This window comes from Leopardus geoffroyi, chromosome B1 (assembly GCF_018350155.1).
Source record: "Leopardus geoffroyi isolate Oge1 chromosome B1, O.geoffroyi_Oge1_pat1.0, whole genome shotgun sequence".
Taxonomy (NCBI): Eukaryota; Metazoa; Chordata; class Mammalia; order Carnivora; family Felidae; genus Leopardus; species Leopardus geoffroyi.
The window spans coordinates 59,553,637-59,579,513 of NC_059327.1; the positions used below are offsets into that span (position 1 = coordinate 59,553,637).

The 25,877-nt window shown below is 40.3% G+C and overlaps 1 protein-coding gene across 5 annotated transcripts in view; it reads right to left on the reverse strand.

The window, feature by feature from the left end:
* PALLD (palladin, cytoskeletal associated protein) overlaps positions 1-25,877 on the reverse strand; it is a 408,001-nt gene that overhangs the window by 188,272 nt on the left and 193,852 nt on the right. For all 5 annotated transcript variants that reach the window (XM_045463501.1, XM_045463512.1, XM_045463536.1 and 2 more), the window contains 2 exons: positions 13,371-13,490; positions 10,809-11,151 (listed from right to left, as the gene is read on the reverse strand). In XM_045463501.1, the coding sequence (XP_045319457.1) occupies positions 10,809-11,151; positions 13,371-13,490 (463 nt within the window). The remainder of the gene's footprint in view (positions 1-10,808; positions 11,152-13,370; positions 13,491-25,877) is intronic.

Here is a 25,877-nt window from a genome sequence, read left to right on the forward strand (position 1 = left end):
AGGAGGCAGTATTATACCAGTGGGAACCTTCACATCCAGAGGTCAGAAGACACGAACCTAGTTCAGCAAAGTTCGAGACTCTACAATGAATGTACAGTTCTCTTTTGAACAATGAAGCAAATTTATGTGCTCAATTTTGTATGTGATTTATCCAGCCACCTCGTTTCATGAAAATCTGCATATTTTGTTAAATTAGCTTAATGTATGAATTATTCTTAAAACCAAATGAAAGAATATCTAATTCCTTGCCACATATGGAAAAGGTTTTCAAAAATCTGCATCAATTCCAGTGTTATCCACAAGGTTTGTATAGTCATAACTGTAGTCAAGTAAGGAAGCAGTCATTCTTAGGTTTGTTGAGAAAGTGAATAGTCCGCTTTTACACATGTAATAGAAACCAACTAAAATAAACTTCCCTATTACTAATGTTCTCACCATTAGGTGATGTATTAGTTTGAATGAGAAACTTACACGTTCACAGAAAAAATAAATCAATGGTAAAAAATTGGCAACCTGACATATTTTAGTCTAAAGTGCACGGAAATAAATTCTCCAATAGTAGAAACTGAAGACACAAAGTGAAATTCAATATATATGGCTCAGAGACTAACTGAGAACAATTGTTTTAAAATATCCAAATATAGGAAATAGGCTTATTCAATAAAAACCCAACTCAAGGTCTTCCTTGGATAGAAAAGGTTAGGAACTCCGAAATGGATCATGGTGCTGAAATGTAACTGAAATAAATAGGGCACTAAAAAGAAGTATGAATTATACTAGAAATGGCTCTATCAGCTTCCAACTACAAATAATCTTCATGAAATAACAGCAAGTGATCCCCTGGGATATTCTTGTTGTTTTATTCTCTCACCTCACCTCTCTGGATGCAAACCTCTACTTAGAGCCCTCTTGTGGTGTTTCCTTTTTCAGCTGTCCCCCGGATCCTTCTCCAGATTCCTTCCATTGTCTATGGGCTTCTTTGACTATTTCTAACCAATATCCTCTGTTTCTATTTTCAATAGAAATGCTTTTGCCTTAACTGAAATCCGTCTTTCCTTGATGATGTCACTAACTTCATCAGGACCTTCTCTGAGCACAGAGGGCTCTGCATGCTCCCTGTTCCCCAAAGCTATTTTTAGAACAGTTTTGCCATCATCACGCAGCATCTCTTCTCTATTGAAGTTTGTGTGCTCCACCTATAATCACTCTTTCTTCCTTGCTTTTCACCAACAACCTCTGCCATTTCCTCACTTTTCTCAATGACTTTACTATTTAGCCTTTCATTTCCTGCCATCACCTTTGGCCATCATCCATGTTAAGTTCTTCTAGCATCTTGACTTCATTTCCTCTACTCCTGTGACCTTAACTTCCACTTAAACAGACATCTGTTAAATTCCTTTATCACTTGAAGGTTCGTTCTTTCTTAAGGTTTTGAACTTTCAGAGTCTTCTGACCACAACCACTGTCCCCTTTTCCTATTTTCCCATCTCACCCTCCCTTTGAGTCATTTTCACTCTTGGGATTACTTCCACTTTCTGAAGTCAGATCTCTTTCCCCTGAAGGTCCTGAATTTGCCTAATCTGCCTTCCCTTCTGACTCCACACACTGCTTGAGTGATGATTTCTTTTTTAAATTTTTGAGTTAAAAAAAATGTTTATTATTTTGAGAGGGAGCAGAAGGGCAGAGAGAGAGGGAAAGAGAGAATCCCAAGCAGGCTCTGTGTTGTCAGCATGGAGCCCGATGTGGGGCTTGAACTCATGAACCATGAGATCATGACCTGAGCCGAAATCAAGAGCCGGCTGCTTAACTGACTGAGCCACCCAGGTACCCTTTAAAAATAAATTTTTCTAGAGTTGTTTTTTTTAAAACAATGATAGATGTCAGTGATATTTCTCAAGGATCATAACATTAAATATTACAGTGTCCCCATTGTTCCAGCTCCTCCCTTCAGAGTACAGTCTATGACTGAAAGAAAGTCACAGAACATGCTCACTGAGTCTAATATGGGTTTTCACTCTTGCTAAGAAATACGTGATTCTTTTCTACGTATTTGTGATCACTTCTCAGAGTTCTCTTCAGCCTTTTCACTCTTATTTTTTATTTATTTTATTATTTTTTTAATGTTTATTTATTATTGAGAGACAGAGAGACACAGAGCATGAGCAGGGGAGGGGTAGAGACAGGGGGAGACACAGAATCTGAAGCAGGCTCCAGGCTCTGAGCTGTCAGCACAGAGCCCGACGTGGGGCTCAAACTCACAAACCGCGAGATCATGACCTGAGCCGAAGTCAGTCGCCTAACCAACTGAGCCACCCAGGTGCCCCTTTCACTCTTATTTTTTAAGCTATTTTTAAAATTTATTTATTTTGGGAGATAGAGTGCAAGCAGAGGAGGGACAGAGAGAGGAAACAGAGAATCCTAAGTAGGCTCCATGCTGTTGGCACAGAGCCCAATGTGGGGCTTCATCCCACAAACGATGAGATCATGACCTGAGACCAAGAGCCAGATGCTTAACCGACTGAGCTACCGGGGCGCCCCACTTTTTCACTCTTCTTAATCTCATGGTTATCACAACATTCCTATTTCAGCAGGTGCCTTCATCACATATTTTACTGATAATATTGTTATTTGACTTGGGATCTCAGTTTTCTTTTACCACATCTCTTCTCCTTCACTGCTGTTTTTGAGGGTAACCTATTCATCCTACTTTCTGTGCAAGGCCTTGTATGGACTATACATTAAATGCTGGTCTTTAAAATAGCTGGCTTATTTTGAGCTTTAAAGTGAAAAATTATTTTATTCCTGTCACTTTTGAAATGTGCAACTGAAAGAAAGTTTTGGTTGGTGTGGGGGTGTTAAAGAGAGTGTTTATGGAGAAGTGAAGTCATTTACGAGTTTAGGACATTGTCTGTGGAGAGCTTCCCGGGGTGTGTTCTAGAAACCCATATGGAATCCTGAAGTCACTGGCTTCTAGAAGAGAGGAGCTCCAAGAGGGGAAGCGAGAGCATTGGATGCCAGAACATCCTGCTTCCAACTGTGTGCAAAATCGAGCTTGGTTACTGTTAAGGAGAAGGGAGCATCTATGATGAAGAGAAAAATGAGCTGAGGTTAAATGCAGAAGAGACGATGGAGGAGACAAAATTGGAAGTGCTTATTTCCTTTAAAATAATTATTTTTGTTTAATTACAAAAATAATAAACCTTATTGTTGAAAAGTTGGAAAATCAGGACTAGTTAACAAGAAAAGATAACCTGCTCAAAACTCCACCAAAGAACCACTGGTAGTATTCTGATATACTTCCTTCTAAGATAGAATACACATTTTAGTTGATTTAGGTGTTTATTTTTCATAAAGTTCATATTAAGCTGCACATATAATTTTGTTTCTAGTTTCTTGGGGCTTAACACTATATTGCTATTTTGACAGGAGATCCACAGCATAATCTCTGGGCATACTGTTCATATGTGGCTCCCTCTTATCTCTGAGCTGAGCCCCTCTCTCTTCAAAAAAGCCTCTACCCAGTAGGGACTTCTTTCAACTTACTTTGTAATCACTGAAGGAGCTCTCGCACATAATGAGACAAGATGAGACGCAAATGTTAAAGAAATATTATGCCATCATGTTACTCTTTCATGGAAAGCATCTAATATTTGAAATGTACATACAGTATTTCTTATAGATGGTTGAACACCACTTTGAATGTACATGGGGTATCTGTAAGTATCTCCAACTATATTTTAGACACCAAGTAAGATGACTAACCATAAAAGTAAGGACTCAACCTCCTTTTGTAAGTGTAATGAAAACATTACCTTCACCGAAACACTAGCAGAGCAGAGCACCGTTATCCTCATATCTAAGAATGTGACACTGAGAGCCAATTTTTACGTGAAAAAAAAAAAAAAAAACATGAGGAAGAATACATCAAAATGTTATTCCTTAGTTAAGTTTCACACTTCAGGAAATTCCTTGATTGAATTTTCCATTTCAGGGAGGGGTTGTTTTTAAAGTGATCCAACACCAACAGTGTTAATGCAAAGTCATCATTATACTGTATTTATGAAGAGCCCATATCTACGTGCACAGCCAGGTGCTTCAGAAGTAGGCCCATGATCTTGCCTACATTCCTTATTCACCATTCTCCAATGTGCTTGGTGAGTGTGAGCATGAGTGTGTGTGTGTGTTTGCAAGCATGTGATTTTATAACAAACTGAAAACAATACTTTCAGCCCTATTTTTTTTTTGCCCTAATATTATTTTGAAGGCCCAGCTGATTCCGTAGTTTGCACTTTCACTATTAAACTGCTTTGCTATTTGACTAGACTCAGCAGATAACAAAAATCACTTGACCAGAAACAGAAGCTGATGCCTATTAAGTTTTCAGGATCAAAAGCAGAATGGCTTATCTTCCAAACATTAAATGGGAAAAGAAGGCAACTGCATTGCAATGAAATTCATCTAGGAATCGGTCATTTGTCTACAACATTGACATGATGTTAAAAGATGGGTAGGGGGCGCCTGGGTGGCGCAGTCGGTTAAGCGTCCGACTTCAGCCAGGTCACGATCTCGCGGTCCGTGAGTTCGAGCCCCGCGTCAGGCTCTGGGCTGATGGCTCAGAGCCTGGAGCCTGTTTCCGATTCTGTGTCTCCCTCTCTCTCTGCCCCTCCCCCGTTCATACTCTGTCTCTCTCTGTCCCAAAAATCAATAAAACGTTGAAAAAAAAAAAAGATGGGTAGAATTTTTGTGTATGTGCTTGCCAATATGATCTTAGAGATCACTAGATTATATAGATTATTCAAAGGCGATGCTTTTGTCTTTTGCATCTTTGTGTCTTCAGCAGCCAACACTACCTAACACTTTATAGATGCTCAATTATTAATGAGAGGATGAAATGTGCTAGATTTTTAAATACATTTATGTACACTTAAGGATGTCTTCACAATTGCTTTATGATTACATCTCCTTGACCTTTGTTGCTTAGTTTGCCTCAAATTGTTGTGCTGACCTTCTCCTTGCCTGTGTGTGTGTGTGTGTGTGTGTGTGCTTGTGCACGTAAACCTATAAGGTAAGGCTTGTAAAATAGAGCCTAAGAAACCATTTATATTCTGAGGTCAGTGATATAGTGAGTTCTTCAACCCCAATTAGTAGAGATGAAAGGATGGAAAAATGTTCAACTTTCTAAGTTATACTGACCAAGCCACACAGTGGAGTTGGAGCAGGAGTCCAACATCAACAGGACAGGAAGGGAGTAGCACAGAAGCTCTCAGCCTTTCATCAAGAGTCTGGCATCTGATGGGGGTGTTAACATGTCAAGTACACACACCTTGAACTAGCAGTTCGATTGTACTGTGGCCAACCAACATTGCAAGTATGTACCAGAGAGGAAAAATGTCCTTCTGGACCTTCCAAATGTCTCACTTTCTCCATAATGTTTTAAAGTAAGATGTTGATCAAATGAAACAACAGGAGAAATGAAGAAGAAGTTGAAAAGGGTTCCCAAATTGAGTAACTTGGCTGGATGAATTTTTCCAATGTAATTCTATTCCATGGGATTTTTACTTAATTCTTCATACCATCCCATTTATAAGGTGAATGATATCAGTTGGAAAAGTATGACACAGTGGGAAAACTCTGGAACTGATGAGGCTTGAAAACAGAAGTCTTACAGTGTATCTAGGTATGAAGTTAAGTGGAACAAATAGGCTTGCTCTAAAAGTGGGAGAGCTCGCTCTTCCTTTTCGTTGGTCTAGCTTTGCTTCATTCTGTCAAAAATGTTTTTGAGCATACTATTCGTTGGGCCCTGATCTAGGTCTGGTTAAAAAAGCAGTGAAAAAAGGTCAAGGTTCCTACTCTCAAAAAGCTTACATTCTAAGAATGGGGCAAAAGCAATACACATGCTAACAAGCAAGTCAACAAGAAGCTATCAGAATGAGTTTCACGCTCTGTGGTAATTAAAGTGGATGATTTATTAGAGAATGGCTGGGTAGCTGCTTTAGTTTGGGTGGTCAGGGGAGGTGGTGACATGTAGCTGGGAGTTGAAAGCAAAAAGGAGCCAACTATTAGTAGCAGAACATTCTGGGGAGTAGAACATTCCAGGCAAGGGAACAACTTGTGCTTGCAGTGTGGAGGAAACCTTAAGGAACTTCCAAATATAGCAAGCCACGCACAGTTTAATCACTGATAAAGACAGGGATACAGGCTGCTATTTCCTCGTCCTCGATCTCTCAAACCTATCATCCTCCTTCCTGCACATGCAGTCAAAGGACGGGAGTCTGACTTACACAGTGCTTATTATTACAAAGATGTAGCTTCACTTTGTCAGTCCACAACTGCACTGAGGTGACACATAAAATCCCCACTACCTTCAGTATGAATAAGTTTATAGGACATGCCCCTCTCTTGAGACAAGAAGTGCAGAACAATTAGGTGTCTAAGGGTGGGACTGAGAGAAGGAAGAAAGACGTAAACAAAGGTAGTGAAATGCAATTATTTCGAAAAGCCTGATTCAGGCTGAAATCATTTTACCCCTTTCAGATAGGAAATGATGCTGTTTTCTCTTCAGAGGTTAGGCGAAGAGAAAGCAGGAAGAACAGGTGCAGAGAGAGTTAAGTCCCTATCTAGTTTTGCTGTTGATTAAGCATGTAAAAATTCTGAAAACAGCTTACTGCCATCCTTCCAATCAAAGGGCATGGATTTTTTTTTTTTTTTTTGGCATTTAGGAATTTATCAGCAATACAGGAGAAAGGGCATGATTTTTCATGCTAAGGTGCATATTACTGGCATTAGAGTGGCAAATGTGTATCATTTTATCTGCTGACCTGTCCTGTTTCTGGGTGTAAAGACTTGTCCATTGATTCATCCTTCAGAAATCTCCCTTTTGACTTCTCATGTTGCTTCTTCCACAAGTTTATATTCTACCTCCCTCCCACAAGATGGAGGAAGAATATTCAAAACAAAGAAAGAAATGAGATTTGAAAACAGCCCGTTATTCATATATTGTTTGGTCAAATTTAGGAGGTGAGCTCAGTGGAAAAACATGACCATGCTTTTCTATATGCTTTGCAAATCACCTACTAAATTTGGCATTCACAAGTCTCCCTCCATGGTTTATTCCTGGGGATCCCACGCATATCCATGCCTTTGAAGGACTATGTTTTGGCAGGAATAAAGAGAAGCAGGGATTTTGTTTCCTCTTAACAAACTGAGCCCTATGTTTATTTTGAACCTTCAGACACAATTTGCAGAGAGTGGGAGGCAACAGGCTAATCTGATGCACTCTGAACAAGGAAAGTAATGTAACAAATACTTCATAAGTTAGGTTTATATTTATTCCTTTCTCTTTTTCTCTGATAAGAAGTAAGATTTAAGCACCATGTTGCTTCTTTTCTTTGCATTGTGACAGAAGATCATGAGTATCAGACACTCGGTCACATAACTAACTCTCACGCACGATACTTTTTCCTGTGTAGTGTTCTAAGTGCACTTCTGTTCCTACAGCAAGTGGTCAGTTATGCCACAAATGCACCATGCTTAGCATATGGCACTTACTGAATAGCCTATATTGAACTGTGTTAAACTTCTACTTGAGGGACAGTATCTGAGACAAAGACACTGAGAGATGCAGAAACTGAAGTAGAGGCCAACATGACACCAAACCAGGAAACTCACCCTCAGGACGGGTGGGAAGGACTCAGCTGGAGGTCTGGGAGGGTTGCAAAGCTATTGGTGAGGACTTCTGTTGGGTAATAAGGGATTGTGGTTGGACCTTGCTAAAGAAGAGAATTCATGACATTTCTATCTTTTCCTTTTAGTCTTTGATTTTTTTTTGTCTTCTCATGATCAGTATTGGAACTACTGAGAGAAAAAATGCAGAGATTTTCTTTTTGAAAATGATCTTTCCTCAGGAGTCTGTTAGGTCAAAGGTGATTTCCAGGTTAGCATATTACAAGAGTAAATGTTTTAATTCCTATTATTTGCCCCCTCCTAATTGTTTCCTATTTGTTTGGTTACGAAGGATTCAGAAGAACAAAATGCCATAAAGCCCCAAAGTAGAAGCCTCTTCTTTCATAAAAGGGAATAAAATCACAGGCTAATGGAAAAAGATTAGAGTGATGCATAGTTTTTCACTGTCAACCATAAGAGGCAAAATTTCATTTTCCCAACATACGAAAAGAGACAGACACATGTAAGAATTTTACTCGGTCGTCACCTGTAGTCACTGTTAATAACTTCAATGCCATTCTAAGTTATTCATAGATGTCATTCAATGGAATGATCGAGCATTCCTCTATCAATGGATACAACTTTTAAACCAACGATAAAACCTTTTCAAAAAAGATGATGATAATAAAGGAGGGAAAGACCGGATTAAACCAGTAACACTGGTTATTTGAAAAAGGCGGGATGGAAGAGGAAGAACAAATAGCATGAACTTTGTCTTTAATTACTTCTGTATTGTTTGAATTGGCACATTGAGCATGCATTTACTTTGTAATTAAACAAATCCAAAAACAGGTGTTATACCTCCTGTAATTTTTTTTAATGTTTATTTATTTTTGAGACAGAGGGAGACAGAGCATGAGTGGGGGAGGGGCTGAGAGAGAGGGAGACACAGAATCTGAAACAGGCTCCAGGCTCTGAGCTGTCAGCACAGAGCCCTGATGCAGGGCTCGAACCCACGAACCGTGAGATGACCTGAGCTAAAGTCAGACGCTCAACCGACTGAGCCACCCAGGTGCCCCAAAAGTATTATACCTCATAAGAAAACTTTGAAATATATATATTTTGAAAGTGTCATCACAAATTATTTTCTGCCTAGCAAACAGCAGGTAATTATACAATATGAAAAGCATTAAGTGATGTTGTAAGGATATATTTAAGCACATAAAAATTTGGGAAAAAAAACACAATGGCAAAACCTGGTACGAGTAATGTTACTTCTAAGCTGCCAGGTTTTGTGATTAGGTACTCTGCCTTTCCCTGAATTTCCTTATAAGGGGGGAGTAACCCCTTTATATGGATATTAAACACTGAAGTCCATTTCTCCTATAACTTAAATTGTACTGAAAATCTGACTACTAAGCAAATCATGGTGTCATTCCTCAAACCTGTGCTTAAGCTACTCATCTTCTTAATCCACACAGAACTGTTCTCTTTTGTGGACATGCCCGCCCCCGTCACGCACACGAGCATCCCTGTAAAGCAGAGTGACAAGCTGACGAGCTGCTGAAACTCCTGAGATAAGAAGGGCTGTAAATGCCTGTTCACAGCTCCTCATGTTTGCTCGCCTGTGATTTATATCCAATTTATGACAGCCATTATGGTCGATACACTTCATTTAATCAAAGAGCACAGTCAAGTCCTCATCATTAAAAGTCTTCCCCTGGAGACAGCAGGTCCCTCATTTCATTAAAAGCACTACAACAAATACATATTCAAAATACAAAGATAAAAGGAGTCAGCAGCGGCAATTAATTTTATGGGCTGGAGCTACCAGGGTATAAATCTCTTTTAAGGCTGCCACTTTTGAGTCCATTTTACCTGTCTGGCATCTCAGGGGAGCTGGAGCACAGGTATTAAATGTTTACCTGGTATCTCTCACAGTACTGCACACAAACCTAGGAGCCTTGCTACCTGAAAAACGAACTTAGACGAAATGCAAAATTAAGCGTGGCGTAGTAATAGATATATTTTTGAAATTGCAACGCAAGATTGTCCAGAAGTTTATTTTTCTAAACCTGTCTGCCCATTTGCTAACTTAAGACATTCATTTGGCTGGTTGATCAGTCTAACAAAGTTCATGAAATCAGTAAACAAAGCAACATACACATGTAAGATATTCTCATTGAAATATCTTATACATTCTGACATTTCTAACAAATGAGCTGATGACAGAGAGAAGAGAGTAGGCTGTTCAGTACCAGAAAAACAAAGAATAACTCCTAGATTCTGGCAAATTCATTCTCATGGAAATATGACCTCACAGAATATATGTACATTTTATAGGACTCTGACATTTCCAATGACCCCTATCGGGGCAGTAATTCAAGGTCTGTTACGCTATGATAGAACCTATTGAGTTAATTGATTTCTGCCTCCCTCTGACATTGTAATGGCTCCATTCATAACAACTCTCTGCTTGTGTGTGCCAACGGAAACAGCTCATGTCAGATTTATCATGCTAAGAAAATAATGGATATCCAATATGAAGATGGTATTCACAGAAATACGCAGCGCTATGGAATCCCAAAGCCAAGTAGGTTGCGTTGTGAGGGGCACTCTTCTTCCTGACGAGCCTGGTTATCTCTGGTTTTGTTCCCTTCCCCAGGTTCTGCACACTGAATTTCCATCCTGAGCTTTCAGTCTTCCCAGGCTTATCTCTATCCGATTTCCTTACTGATTCTTACATTTCAAACATTTGGAAGTGTTTTTAATAGAGAGCTCAAAGTAGGTCTCCTTTCCCATCCCCTTTGGGGAGTGGCTACATCCTTGCTTATACGTTGGAAGGCCAGGCCATGGACAGATATTTTCACAGCTGAAACCAGTTATAGCTTTTAGCAAAAGGTAGATTTGACCAAGCATCTCACTTACCTTCCTTATTTTTAGGTATCTTTTGTATTACTGAAGGACATCCCTCCCAACCCCTACACCCCCGCACTTGTTAGCAAGGTCACAACGGCCAGGGACAGCTTGCCTGCAGAAAAGGCAACTTGCCACATAGTTGAGTCCAGGCAAAAAGTTTTCCCTGGCCAGAAAGGCAATTTAGCAGCGGTATGGAAAGTATTATAAAACCATGCAGAAATACTCACAGTTTGGGTTTGGCAAGCAGAGGTGGTGGCTCCTTAGTGGGTGAAAGGAGGACAGCTGGTGTTGGCAGAGATTTATTACTGCTAGCTTTGCCGTTAATCAGTCCATTTACTCCATGGCTGGGATGGACTCCGTTCGTCTCCCTCTCAGCAGAACTGAACTGCATTTGAAGGGCTGCCATGCTAAGTCCTAATTCCGGGCTGTTCACCTGCTGGATCTCGGATGGCTTCTTTGAAGCCAACTCAAAGGAACTTGTCTCCAAGATGGGAGGGGGAGGTGGAAAGTGTTGGAAGTGATCGCTGTTGGATTCTCCCACTGAGTCATAGTTGCAGTTTTCAGCGTTGGCTAAGGAAGGGGAAAGAGAGGAAAAAAAATAATAAGATGTTACAGTTCAACTGTTATTTTTGTGCTATCATAGATTACCTGAGCATCCCTTGCGCCCCGTTAAGTTGTTTAAACAGTGGGAGCTCTGCTCTGCTTCTATGGTACAGAAGCAAAGCCAGCAGGAGGACCTGGTTCTTCCAAACTGGTTTTCAGGGACTGTTAACCTGTTTCATTTCCTGACTGGGGCCACAAGCGGGGAGACCAGCTACCAACTCATTATTAACAAGTTTCAAACAGGATTAAAGACAGAAGTTGGTAAAAAAAAAAATGACAATACAAATAACGTCAATTAAAGACAGAAGTTGGTAAAAAAAAATGACAATACAAATAACGTCAATGAATAATGCTTTGCTCACACTTCCGTGTGGATCTGCACGAACACGCCACCCATTAGCTCAAACTGTAACGGCTTTATGTGGTACATGATGGATACGCATTTTATTTAAATCTAAGGAAAGTAAAACTCTGAGTTTAAGTAAAATGTCTTATGATCGCATCATGTTTTTCCAATCCAGATAACTGCCACAGCTGTAATTCAGTACAAAAGAAACTTACTTGTTACCTCTCAACAGACAGAAAGCATCTTGCGATAAGATCATGTCATCCTTGGATTCCCCACCTTGCCCAGAGCCCAACAGAGCTCCAGGAATGGACTCACAAAGGTTTACTGAGGTCAACTGAACGCTCAAAACTATTTGTTGATTATGTTCGGCTCCCAGCAGGTTTACGCCAGGTGAAAATGGGAAATACCGCATGCCAATTTTTGCCACATAAGATGCTTAGAGCCCAGAGTTTTGGCCACATTGCTGGGATACTGTTATGCCCATCTGACGGGACAGTCTTCTAGCCAGCTCTGCAACAAACCCTGCGGGCCTCCCTGCTCTGCAGCTCCAATCACGGCACTGGCGTTTCTGTTGCCCATTTAAAGTACCGATTCCTATCGACTCCATCACCAATCCAGTGAACTTGACATTTCTTAATAAGACGAGGAAGCATTTACAACTTCCATTTTAATATCCTTAAGCCAGTCTTGTTTGTGCCTCTGCTGCCACCTAGCACCAGCTTCTTACTCTTCCAAAGAGATCCAAGCGCAGTTCCATTGTTCTCCCCAAGATTATCTCATGCAGCTACAACCTGTTTCTTGGTTCCCTACTGTATGTACTACGTGCCAGGCTTGGCCAAAGCACTATTTTAAAAGCTACTGTAAAATAAATAATAGAAATGAGGCAATAAAAGCAAGCTAAAGTGGGGCACCTGGGTTGGCTCTGTTGGTTAAGCATCCGATTTCGGCTCAGGTCATAATCTCGCAGTTTGTGAGTTCGAGCCCTGTGTCGGGCTCTGTGCTGACAGCTCAGAGCCTGGAGCCTGCTTTGGATTCTGTGTCTCCCCCTCTCTCTGCCCCTCCCATGACCACGCTCTGTCCCTGTTTCTCAACAATAAATACATGTTAAAAAAATTTAAAAAAAAAAGCGAACTAAAGTGAAGCTACTTACTAATAGCAGAAAGTAATCAAGTAAAGTTCTAAGAAAATAAAGGAAAAAGCCGTTTCATGTTATCTTTGCTAGTGGTACACTTCTGAGTTTTAAAAAATATCCAAGCAGTTCTGCATATTGGTTTCAACAGTATAATATACTGCTTCAGTTTTTCATATCAGAGTTATAGCCCACTTTCAATGATAATTTGATTTCTAAGATCTTTACGGCTTCTCCGGGTTACATTAGGTTTATCTTGTATTACCTTTTCAGAAGTTTCAATCGAGGCTTAAATAAGGATTTGTTTGTATGAGTACCGGCTCTCCAGTTGGAACTGCTGACAGCAGTGACCGCGCCTCTGATGCAGGGGTGGCCTTCTGATGTCAGCATGATTCTAGGTTGTATGCGGATGTTTGGAAACCAGATCCATTGTTTCCAAGACCAAGTTGCATGACTGAGAAAACAGCCCCATGTGTGTTCAGTTGCTGCACTGTCATTATCTTTTTGTTCTTCATCTCCATGTCTACGCCCTCTCCCCACAAAGCCTTTGTTTCCTGACCAGAGGTTGGTTTGTCAGGATAACTCCTGGAGTGGCAGCAGGCATTCCTAAAGGCTGAGCTCTCCTCTGGGGTAGTTCTTCCTGCTGTGGTGAGCCACACACTAAATGCTAGGGAGCAGAACCCAGCTGATCTCTTACTGCTCACATACCTGAGGTGACAATCAGCTGGGCAGTACTGGTTACTGAGCCGTAATCATTTCTTGCGGAGCACGTAAAGACCCCTGCATCTTCAGGGAAAGTCTCAGCGATAACCAGGGTACAGATCTCCTCTGGAAGTGAAGAGAACAGAAGAACTCATCAGATGAAACCATGAAGTCACCTCGAAGAAGTCGGACACCCTGACTTTCTAAAACAAACAAATCAGGCAACAATTGGTGTAGAATCTCTTTACCTACTATTCACAATAGAGTCTCTACATTTAACTTAGCAGTTCAGTGTAGCGGCAAAAACTTTGGAGTCAGACCTGCGCTTTGTGATTTTTGGACAAGAGCAGCCTTGGTTTCCTCACCCATAAATTGGGGATAATGTACACCTAACGGGGTATCTGTGAAGATGAAAGGAGATGTCTGCAACATGTGTATCTCTGCACTTGGCTCGCGAGAGATGCTCAGTAGATTCTGGCTCCATTCTCCTCCAGCTAGTTTGGTTCAGTATGTGTGGAAGCTCTTTCAACTACAACGCAGCTGCCTTTTACATCTGCTCAACCGAAAAGCAGTTAGTGGGGAAAATCAACCTTCTCTGAAATGCTGACAATGGGGGAGGGGGGGAGAGAACAAAATATGTAAATGCTGGGCCTACGGACGACTACTTTGGAAGCTACCATTACACAGTGTGGCAGTGTTGCGCTTGTAGAGCGTGAAAAGCCCAGACTCTGGAACCAGCTGTCAGGGCTTGGATAAGGGTCCTGCCGTATCTTGCCTCTGTGACTTTGGTCAACGTTCCTGAACGTCAACATTCCTTCTGTAAGTTGGAGGAGAAAATAACAGAACCTACCTATAGGGTATTAATCATGCCTCATAAAATTAAGAAGCATTAAGCATCACAGGGTTACTGTGGGTAATGATGATCATGACCGTGCCAACAGCTGATGGTTACACAGCCCTCATGAGGCACCAGGTACAGTTATCAGCACTGAAAATAGATTTAGACTTAAGCCTTTTGTCAACCTTACAATTTAGATTTATTATAAGCCCATTTTATTGATAGGAAACTAAAGCACAATAAGGCAAATTGGTTTGCCCAAATTGGTTTAGGAGTGGCAAAATTAGAAATCAAGCCCAGTCAAGTTCCAGACTCCACACTCCCACCAACCACCTATTCCTGTGACAGGCTATACGTTGCGCTTAGGCCACTGCCTGGCACATGGTAAATGCTTTGTTGCCAGTACATATTCCCTCCCAGTTAGCATTAGAAGGAAGCCAGATCTAGAATGTATTAACTAATTTCAAGTTGAATAATTATCTATGCTTTACCAGTAAAATAAAGATTATATTGGCAAATGTTAAGAGAATTGATATTTTTCTGATTCCCACACTCTATCGATTATTCCCATATTATGTAGGTAGGGTAAGACTTTGTACAGTAGACTTTCTAGAAAAATGGCTGCAATTAACCTCCTCTCTGCATCCATGCTCCTTTGTAATGTGACTTGGCAAGCCTTTCCATCACGTGCACCATCTAGTTGCCCTAACCCTTGAATTTCGGCTGGCCTTGTGAGTTGCTTTAACCTAGAATGCAGTGGAAGTGATATCGTTGGTCAGTTCTGAGCCAAAGCCTCAAGGGACCTTGGTCATCCTGCTCCATCTCTTGGAGCTCTACTGAACTCCCAGGTGAGTAAGACTATGCTGGTATGCTGGAGGAAGAGCTACAAAGAGCAGAGGTAAGCCATTTCAACAGGTACCATCCTAACCTAACTCCTTCCCAGCCAACCTGGAAGCTGACCACAGCCGGAGCAAGTTAGTCCAACTGAGGTTGGCTGAGCCTGGTGCAGACCACAGAACTGCCCAGCTGAGGCCAAGCCAAATGGCTGACTCCCAAAATTATGAACTAAATGAATAGTTGCTGCTTTAAGCCACTCATTTAGGGGATGCTGTCCTGTGGAGCAATAGCTAACTGATGTAAATGGAGAAAATATTTCTCTTCCAACCTCCTTTTCTGACAGCCCACAAAGGCAAACTTTTGAGACTTGTAGAATAATGTACCTTCCTTCAACTATCAGTAATAAAAACTAGCAAATTTGTCTCAAAGCATATTTTATGTTTTAAACACTGGAAGAAAAAGTGCTAACTGCAGGTTAAAAGGGCTACCTTACAATAAAAACATTTTTACCTATTAAAAGGATCTTTAAGGATCTTATTTTTAAAACACAAATAAAAGTAATAAATGTAGGGGCACTGGGTGGCTCAGTCGGTTAAGCATCCGACTCTTGATTTTGGCTCAGGTAATGATCTCACCATTGTGGGATGGAGCCCCACCTGGGGTTCTGTGGTAGGTGTGGAGCCTGCATAAGATTTTCTCTCTCCCTCTCAGTCTGCACTTACCCCACTTGCTTGCACTCTCTCAAAAAATACTTAAAAAAGTAATAAATGTAAAATAAAACAAAGTATAAAATGAAAAAGACTTCCTTTATATTCCATTCATGAATTCCATTCATTGACTTTATTCAATTATATCTTGCCTTCTTAATAAGGTCACTTTGTTTCAAATGGAATTATTTTCTTTTTGAGATGGTGGTATCCCTTAAGACTTTTTGTATTAAAAATAGTGAAAAATACTGGTTAATTAAAAACTCAGCTCTGGTGTTTCCACAAGTAACTGGGATACTTTTGGCCGGCAATATAACGTGATCACACTGGGTTATACTGCAGCAAGCAGTTTTATATATGGCAACATCAGGCCTCAGATGACTTAAGACAAGATGACTTTGATAACTCATTTCATGTCTCACCTCTGAGTGACACACATTTTTGAAATTTTGCAATCAAAATAGACTTTAAGAGGCACATTTGGTGCGCCCAGTACAAATGTAGATTTATACAGAGACCACCACAGAATTTTCTGGCTTTCCCAGTATTTACCTCGGTGGAAAACAAAGCCAGCTGGGCTCAATAATAGCAACCTATTCACTTCCAATTGCTGTAGTGTTGATAATGGCACAAGAAAAACTTCATTCAAATTCTGAACCTAGGTAATATACTATATTTTATCATTTCAATAATGTATTTCCATAAATCGTGCTCAAATTATGACCGCATCTCATAAAACAGGAGTTGTGGTGTAATGGGTTGGGTAGGTATGAAGTCAGGCATGCTCACCTCTGCTCACCTTTGTCTCAATCAGTGTAAAAAGTTCCCTGTCTCAGGATACATCTTGGAAACTGGAAAAACACCATGAATACATGGTGGAACTATGAAATGCAATGTATATTTCAAGTATTTTGATATTTTTAAATCAGCAATTTTTATTTAAAATGATGAAAAACTAAAAAAATAAATGACAACTATGAAACTGGCAGGGCTCTGCATTACTCTGGTTTAACTTATACCTTACATCTGGCCTTTCATACACAAAGATCTAGATATAATTATTATTTAAATTCAACTGCATGTCTTAGCTCCTCAATAAGATCAGGCTATTGCAACGGGGAGGAAGGAGGGCTATTTATAAGGTTGGGTGCAGACTATTAATTTTTTTGAATGTTGAATTATGATGTGGTTTCCCAAACCTGTTAGATAAGAATCACCTGGGAGGCTTGTTAAACATGTTGATTACCTAACCCTCTCTTCTCCCCTAGAGATTCTGATGCAGTATACTTGAGGTGGGGCCAAGGATTTAAAACACAAAAAGACACTTTGCAGTTTATTTTTATCTTCAGAAAAGTATGGAAAACTTTGCCCTCAAAAATGGATTTCACACATTTTTTTATTGCAACCCACAGAGGGGGAAAATACATTTTGTACCTAACCCAGTCCCATGCATACATACACGTGTATAACATAAACGTTTCTCAAAACAATATTTAAGATTACATGAAGTGTACCTGACTATTTTCTTTAAAATAACGGTGGTTGTCCTCTGCTTTCATGGGTCACGATCAGCAGCTTAAAAAACATGCTCTATAGGACCTAGCACAGCTCCCGGCTCAATAAACACCAATAAATTCTGACAGAGGTGTCTGGCACATTAAAAAAGGGGGGGAGGTGGCTTCAGGTAAAGGTTTGAGAGATATGGATACATTTGAAGTGCACAATTATTTGATTAAAAAGTTCACTGAATAGAAGAAAAACAAGAGAATAAGAGAAACCATGAGGTAATCCTGTGGGGTTTTTGTTTTTTTACTGTACTGTACACAATTGTTGGCCTTCCAATTGAAAAGGAAGATAGAGGGGCATCTGGGTGGCTCAGTCAGTTGAGTGTCTGACTTTGGCTCAGGTCATGACCTCACGGTTGGTGGGTTCGAGCCCCGCATCGGGTTCTGTGCTGACAGCTCAGAGCCTGGAACCTGCTTTGTATTCTGTGCCTCCCTCTCTCTGTGCTCTCCTCTACTCTGTCTCTTTCTCTCTCAAAAATAAACATTAAAAAATTAAAAAAAAAAAAAAAGGAAGATAGAAAGTGTGGAAATAATTCAAGTTGGAGCTTCATTTGGAGTAATCATTTGGGAAGTGTGGAAATAATTCAAGTTGGAGCTTCATTTGGAGTAATCATTTGGAAAGTGAGATATATCTAGAAAGGTACAAGGGATAGGAAATTTTTAAAAATTTTTTTAAGCTTTATTTATTTTTGAGAGAGAGACAGAGAGAGAGAGAGGGAATGTGAGTGGGGGAGAAACAGAGAGAGACACAGAATCCGAAGAAGGCTCCAGGCTCTGAGCCGTCAGCACAGAGCCCAATGTGGGGCACAAACCCACGAACTGTGAGATTATGACCTGAGCCGAAGTTGGACACTTAACTGACTGAGCCACCCAGGCGCCCCGGGATAGGAAATTTTATAACTAAATACACAGGGTTACAGAATGAGTTAAAAGTGTACTTAAACAGAAAGAAAAAAAATGTACTTAACCAAAGAAGGGTAAAACTTAGGATATTAGTACCATAAGGGATTTTGGAGTTGTCTAGCCCAAATCTCTCATTTCTTCAGGTGAGTTCTAAAGTGATTTTCTCAAGGTCATGGTTAATTAACATTAAAGTCAAAATGCGGAAGACCCTCATCCTGCCTCCTATGAGCAAGCTTTTTTTTCCCCCCTCAGAGGACAAAGCCTCTCTAGTAGTTCTGCATTTTTTCCTAGTTCAGGGCACAAGGAACTCCGTGTAAAATGAGGTAAGGAAAGATTTAAGATAGGAAACAAGGAGTTTTCTGAATCTGAAAATTTTAATTACTCTCACTACCCAAGTAATTCAATAGGAAATTCATCTGCACAAGGAGATGTGCTGTGTGTCTTCAATGATCAATTGGAATAGGATATAAGACCAGTCAAAGGGCTTGTAATGTGGACATTCTGGCATCAGAAGAAAAACAGCCTAATCTTTTGAGATTTGAGGGGAAAAAAACCCCTCATACACTGGCAGCCCTCTGAGAGATGGGCTTACGGCACAGGTAGGTCACCTCTGTCCCCTGTAGCAGATGCTGCTGGAAGCCATGAAGCCTTCCCAGCTTTCAGCTGCACCGAGGTGCATCCTGCCCAGGGAGCCACTGCCTCAGTCCTGCACTATCTCCCCAGTGTTAGGCGTTCTCCGGAAAGGTCTTCTCTCAACCTTGGATTATTCATACCTAGAAAGATGGAGTTTCTGGAGACACTTGGAGAAACTTCCATCACCAGTTCATGCCTGAGAATGCCTTAACTGTAAAACATAGACATAATTCTGTGCCTTGAAACCTACATTCAGAAACAGGATAAAATCTTATCTAGCAGGGATGATGTAAAGTGGTTTTGGAGTTGATGATCTTGCCAATTTTAAAGTTCCTTATGCTACCTATGATTTTGTGATTTTTAGTTATGCCATTAAAAAAACACCCTGACCTACTATATATAATTACCCCTTCTAAACCATAGGGCACTTTTGCGAATGAAATTTTATCATCACCCCATCCTTCCATGACTCTGGAGACAGGTTAAAAATCCTCAATGTGGTCACAGAACCCTAAATGACCAGGCTGCTGCTTACTTGCCAGGTTCCTTTTGTGCCTCTCTCCTTTCTTCATTCTGAGCTTCATGCACTCTGGCTCTCCCCGCAAAGCCACATTTCTTTCCGTCTCTAAGCCCTCAGCCTGATGCTTCCACCTAAACATGATTTTCTCAGAGGAGTCTTTTTTGATTAGAGTTGGTCAGATCCACCAGCTATATTGTAATTTTTGGATGGCAAGCTCTCCTGGGAGACAGCTCTCACACCTATAAATAATTTTTGTGAAATTATCGTGTTCATTTCTGGTACCTTGACTACAGCCCCTGTGAACATGGAAAGCATTTGGTCTGTTGGCATGTTGTCAGCATCTCTCCGTGAATATTTTTGAATAAATGTATGAATGAAATTTAGTTCCCAGGAAAAAAGTAAACATTTGCTTTACAAAAAGACTGTTTCACATTTGACTGAATAAAACTCATTGTATGCGAGTTTCCAGGAATACTTCCATTGCATAAACGTATAGTCACGTACAGATTGACTAAACTTCTAGAAAAGGCTACAACCTCACTGAACACCACCACCACCACAGAAGGACAATCATTGGGATGTTCCTCTAGTGATCTTCACACACTATGTCTCAGTGACTTGTACCAGATAAAATTTTAGTCAAGTGCCCCAGAGCTTGTTTAGCTTTTCTGCTCTTGGAAAATTTCGTCCCAAAGTGACACTAGGCTCACATCTTGTTCAGAGAAAGTAAGCATAATGGCTTGTATGGTTCTGACACGACCAAAATGAAGAAAGCCATGAGGAAATGAGATGAGTTAGGCTGTAATATTGCATTTTCATCTGGAAGCATCTTATTTGAACAAAGTCCTTTAAGACATCTGTAAAATACATTCTGGTCAGAAATGGAAGTCAAGAGATGACTGTTTATCTCCAACAAAGGTGGTTAGAGGCTTACTTATCTATTTAAAAAACTGTCCATTTTAAAATATGGAAAAATTTTAAATTACCAGTAGCTCTATGATCCATTTTAATCCATTTTTCTTAGATGAAAGGTTTTGATTGGATGGCATGTGATAAATTACTAAATTGGAAACTTTTACTGGTGATAAATTTTTTTTTATAGTTAGCAAAAAATTACTTAATCATGTAAATATCTCTCAGAACTCAACCATGAGTTTCATTCAAATTTTTGGACGTACTTAACACTTTGTTAAATACAAATAACTTTGTTTGCCAAACCTTATAAAATGATGGTGCAGCAAGGATAACATTACTTATGTCCTTTGGGTGATAAGGGGACATTTTCATAAAATGCCTTCTTTCATAGCTTCCCTGCCAGCCTTTGGAGTCCGGCCTAACTAAAAAGAAATCCAGCTTTTACCTTCCAAACCAAGTGGGTTTATCTAACACAACTGATAAAAACGAGTCTGGGTTAAAATCAACAAGATGAGATTCAGTGCTGGTAAACGTAATGTTTGCATAAATTTTCATAAAGGATTTTTTTTGCAATTGCAAACTGTATCATATATAGAGGATATTTTAAATGCACAGTTTAAGGAATAACAATAAAATGAACCCCTGAGCACCCATCAAGTCTAAGAAATAAAATATTACTAATACTTTAGAAATGCCCCCATGCCCTCCCCAATTGAATCCTCCCCCTTCTTTTGAGATCATCTGTCCTTTGATTATGTTTCTTGTATTTGTATCCTTCAAAAAATGTGTTTGGTTTTTTAAAATTGAGTCCTAACCACAAGTCTTACTGTGCAAAGAAAAGGCAAACTTGTCAGAAAAAGTTTACAGGAACTATCTTGGGGTGTAAACTGGCTTCAACCTCCCCATGATGCTTACAAAAACCACCACAGGAGTAATCGGCAGACAAGTAATCCTGAATGAGTCCTGGGAACCTTAAGGCTTACCTCCATGAGGAAGTCTGGTGGGGCTAAGTGTGGGCAGGAACTGGACAGCCAGCACGAATAGCTGGGGAAGTAGGTGTCCCCATGCTTTCTGTTTTTAAGTTCAACGTGGCCAACTTCCAAATCTCAGCACCAGAACAAGTGAGAACGGTGGCGGAAAGGAGGATGAAATGAACGTTCTTAGCTGAACCAGGAGGCTGTGCAGGGAGGGGAGAGCACAACAGGCCTGCCACCCTGCCATTCTGTCATCAGGGTAAAGGAGGAAGCAGCGGCGATGAGCTCTTAGTGCTGAAAACTTCAGTGTGTCTGTCTCCTGTATCCCACAACTCCAATCTGGAACTATCCTCCATTCCTGATGCCCAGCTGTCACCCTCCTGCAGGGCTCCCTTTGGCCCTCACCTACACTTGATCGCCTGCTTCCCATCCGCCACATTTTCCTCTTTCTAGGGGAGTTCTCTTGCTGGGTAGAACACATCCCACCTGAAGAGTTGTGGAGGAAAACCTCCGAGACCTTGCAAGTCTGGAAACTCTTGCCTGTATCTTCACAAAGAATTGAAGGTATGGCAGGTATAGGATTCTAAGTTCGAGGTAGTTTTACTTCAGAATTTTGAAGGTTTTGCTTCATTGTCTCTTCATGTCTAGCATGACTACTAAGAAGTCTGAAGCCATTCTGATCTTGTTTTATGTGCCTTCATGTTTTTTCCCCTGGACACTGGCAGAATCATCTCCTTGTCCTGGATATTCTGAATTTCATGATGCACACTGCTGTGAAGTTATCTTCATCCACTGTTCACACAGTGAGTCCTTTCAATCTGGGAACGGTTATCTTCAGTTTAGGGAATTAAAAAAAATATTTCATTGATAATCTCGTCCCCTTATTTGTCCTCTCCTCTGGGATTCCAATATATAGGTGTAGTCTACTTAAGCAGGTTCTCTAGTGTATCTACTCTTCTTACCTTTGCTCTTATAGTCCTTTGCTGTCTTTCTGCCCTACTTTGTGAAACATTTCCTCAACTTTTATTTCTGCTACCAGCTTTCCATTCCAAGAGCTTTTCTCTGAATGTCCCTCCCCTCTTCTTAAAGCATTTTCAATTTCACTTTTTGGATGCGCTGATTTTCTTATCTGAGAAGAGGGTCGCGTTTTTACATTTTCTTCTCTCTGCAAGTCTGTTTTATTCGAGTTGCTTTCCAGGGAAGATGCTTCTTTTCTTCTAGATCATCCATGATGCAGGTTTCTTCAGAGGTCTTTTCTCTCTTTTTGTTGACATGGTTCTGAGTTGATTAGATGCTCAGAGGAAGACAGAGGAGCTTGCCCACTCTGGCCTTCCCGGTATGGTGATCTAGATGGCCTCTTTGTTGGAAAAACTCCCATATCACACATATGGATTTTTTGTTTCTCTTGGGATGTTCAGATTGCCCAGAAAGGAGTCCTTTAGGCTCTGCCTGGAAAGGAAAGGCTCACAGGCCAGCATTCTAGAAGGTCAGTGCAGAAGATGACTGGGAGTAGGATCATGGAGAATTTAGAATTCTAAGAGTCACTCAGTTTCCTTTTTGATGCACTCTCAAATGTGTCTCTCTCCCAAAAGATTAAACCAAACTTTCTTGGTCCATGGGATCCTAAGTGTCTCAGTAATAGCTTTTTTTTTTTTTTTTATGATGCTCCTAAGCCAAAATATATACCTTCATTTGTTACGTAGTTATTTTGAAAGAATATAGTAAGTACTTAGGTCTTAACAAGTTAGTTACTATTTGAAAAAACACATATAAGTTGAAAGAAAAATATTATTTTATTCTTAAATAACCACAATTACTAACTAATGAATGCATGCATCTGTTGGGTGCTGCAGAACTCTTGAGATCAGATGGGACACAGCCAGCCTCATTTCATGTTCCACATTGATTTTCACGTGGCACTTACTTGTTTAGCACATGTACACATCAAAAACGCAGTTTCACATAGATATGATGTCATAGAAAAGAATGTGGAGTGACCTCATGTTGAAACCCTGAACTGTTTCAAGCTAATAGCTGTGTCTATCAAATGCTGAGTATCATTGTACTTGCCTTAAAATTTTCAAACATTACAGTACCTCTGTCAATCTGTGTGGTGCCCCAGGGCACCTCGTCACACAGTTTGAGAATCACAGGTTTCACACAATCCACTTTTGTTTAAACTTTGTTTAACCTTTAAGCTCTTAACTATGTATAATCTACTGGGATCTCAAACATCCTTACCATTGCTGTCCTACAACTCAGCACCTTAGTACATCTAACAAGTATAATTAACTTCACATTCTGAATCACAGAATCAAAACATGGATTCTATTATAGAAGACCTAAGATGATGGGTGGCATTTGGTTAGCAGAGATTTATACTGAAAGTACAAGGCATCATATTTTTATAAGTGTAACTTCCCAGCCAGCAAGACACGGGATTTTTAATTTTGCATACCACCAGACAATGCTATAGAAGTAACTCAATACAGTTTGTGGCTACGTCCAGACAGCTGAGTAAGGGCCTGAGTATTAACAGCTGTCAAATGAGTGTTCTGTGCCCTCCACACCACCTCCACCCCAGACTAGTCTTTGAAGGATTCAATCAGTATAAAGTCAGAATGTCAAGGAAAGAGGCCAGAGCAGGTAATATGACAAACGGATGTTGGTCTTAAGTAAGCTGACTAGCTATTAATTCACAAAACAGTCTGAAAAGATTTGTGATGCAAGCCGACTTCTGTCTAGACAGAGAAGGGAGTGTAAAACACATTAGACAGATACAACACAGTAGTGACAAGAAAAACCTGTTTCAGTCTCTCAAATGCATTAGGAGAGTATCTGGTGGTTCCTTTTTTTATCTGAATATCTAATCCCTAATGGGGCTATATCTAGGTACTAGTGAATTTCATTTCTATAGCTCTAACACATGATTTTAAAAGGGAAGAAGCATAAAGAGACAAAAAGAATGAAGTAGGGAAAAGCAGAGAGGAAAAGAGAGATTGAGCACCAACTAGGGAGGAGAGAGCAAAAGTGAATGTGTCAGAGGACTGGAGAGTAGGAAGAGAGGGTAATAAAACCCAAATGCTCAGATATGTTCCTGAATTTCAAAGACTATTTATGTTTTAGCATTTGGAAAACATCACTGGCCTAGTCCTATAAAATTTATCTCTTTCCTCAGATGTACTGTAGTCATGTCTGTTTTTCTGCTTTCCACTTAACAGTGGCTAAAAAACGGCGATCAGGGAAGTCAGTTCCTGCATCCACTTCATACAGTTGAATAGTTCAGTGGCCTAATGGACAGCCAATCAGGTCATTTAAGGAAAGTAAGCAGTTCAAAATATCTTTTGGGTTTTTTTCCCCCAACAATGTCGATGGTCAACTTTAAGCTCAGGGTAAGGAAAACAATTGGCTACTAGTAAAAGAATCAGAATCATACTTAGTTTTGTCAGGCATGCCAATATACTGTTTAAATACAAATTATATTTTAACATTTGCTTGTTCTGAAGTTCTCATAGCAGCAGCTCACAGAAGCAGTCCACTTGAATTCATTTGTTTAAAGGGTTTTTTTGTTTAAAAAATATGATCATGAATTTTATTTAACAATACCTGCCTATTGTAGATTGCCTGATGGAGAGCATTTTAATGCTCTGGCATAAAAGAGAAATGAGCAATTCTAGTAATGTAATAAATATAATTGTGGAGAAGTTATCGGTTCAGGGAAAACTAGCTGTGTGTGTGTGTGTGTGTGTGTGTGTGTGTGTGTGTGTGTGTGTGTGTGTGTGTTTTAATGTTTATTTTGAGAGAGAGTAGGGGGTAAGGGCAGAGACAGCAGGGGAAGGGCAGGGAGAAAAAGAGAAACCCAAGCAGGCTCCAGGTGGTCAGCACAGAGCCGGATGCAGGGCTTGAACTCATGAGCCTTGAGATCATGACCTGAGCCAAAATCAAGAGTCAGACACTTAACCAACTGAGCCACCAACGCCACACGGGTTTTGTTTTTAATAGCTCCTGACTGTATACAAGTTTTTTTTTCTTTTCTATTATTTTTTTAATGTTTATTTACTTTTGAGAGAGAGAGAGAGAGAGAGAGAGAGAGAAAGAATGAACGAAAGAACAAACAAGCAAGAGAGGGGAAGAGAGAGAGGGAGTCATAGACTCCGAAGCAGGCTTGAAGCTCTGAGCTGTCAGCCCAAAGGCCAATGCAGGGCTCGAACCCACGGACCATGAGATCATGACCTGAACCGAAGTTGGATGCTTAACCAACTGAGCCACCCAGACACCCCTTTTTTCTTATATTGACAGATTTTGTTGACATATTTCTGTACCAAGATATATTTGTTCTCAGCAAATTCTATTATTGTGCTTAGAATGGAAGAGTCCATTTTCTTTTTCTCTTTCTTTCTTTCTTTCTTTCTGAGAGAGAGAGAGAGAGAGAGAGAGAGAGGGACATTGTGAGAAGGGGAGGGGGAGAGGGAGAGAGACAGTCTTAAGCAGGCTCAATCCCACGACTCTGGGATCATGACCTGAGCCAAAATCAAGAGTTGGACACTCAACAACTGCACCACCCAGGCACCCCTGTTTTCTTAAATGCTTCCAGATCTAACTAAAGGGGGAAAAAACAAGA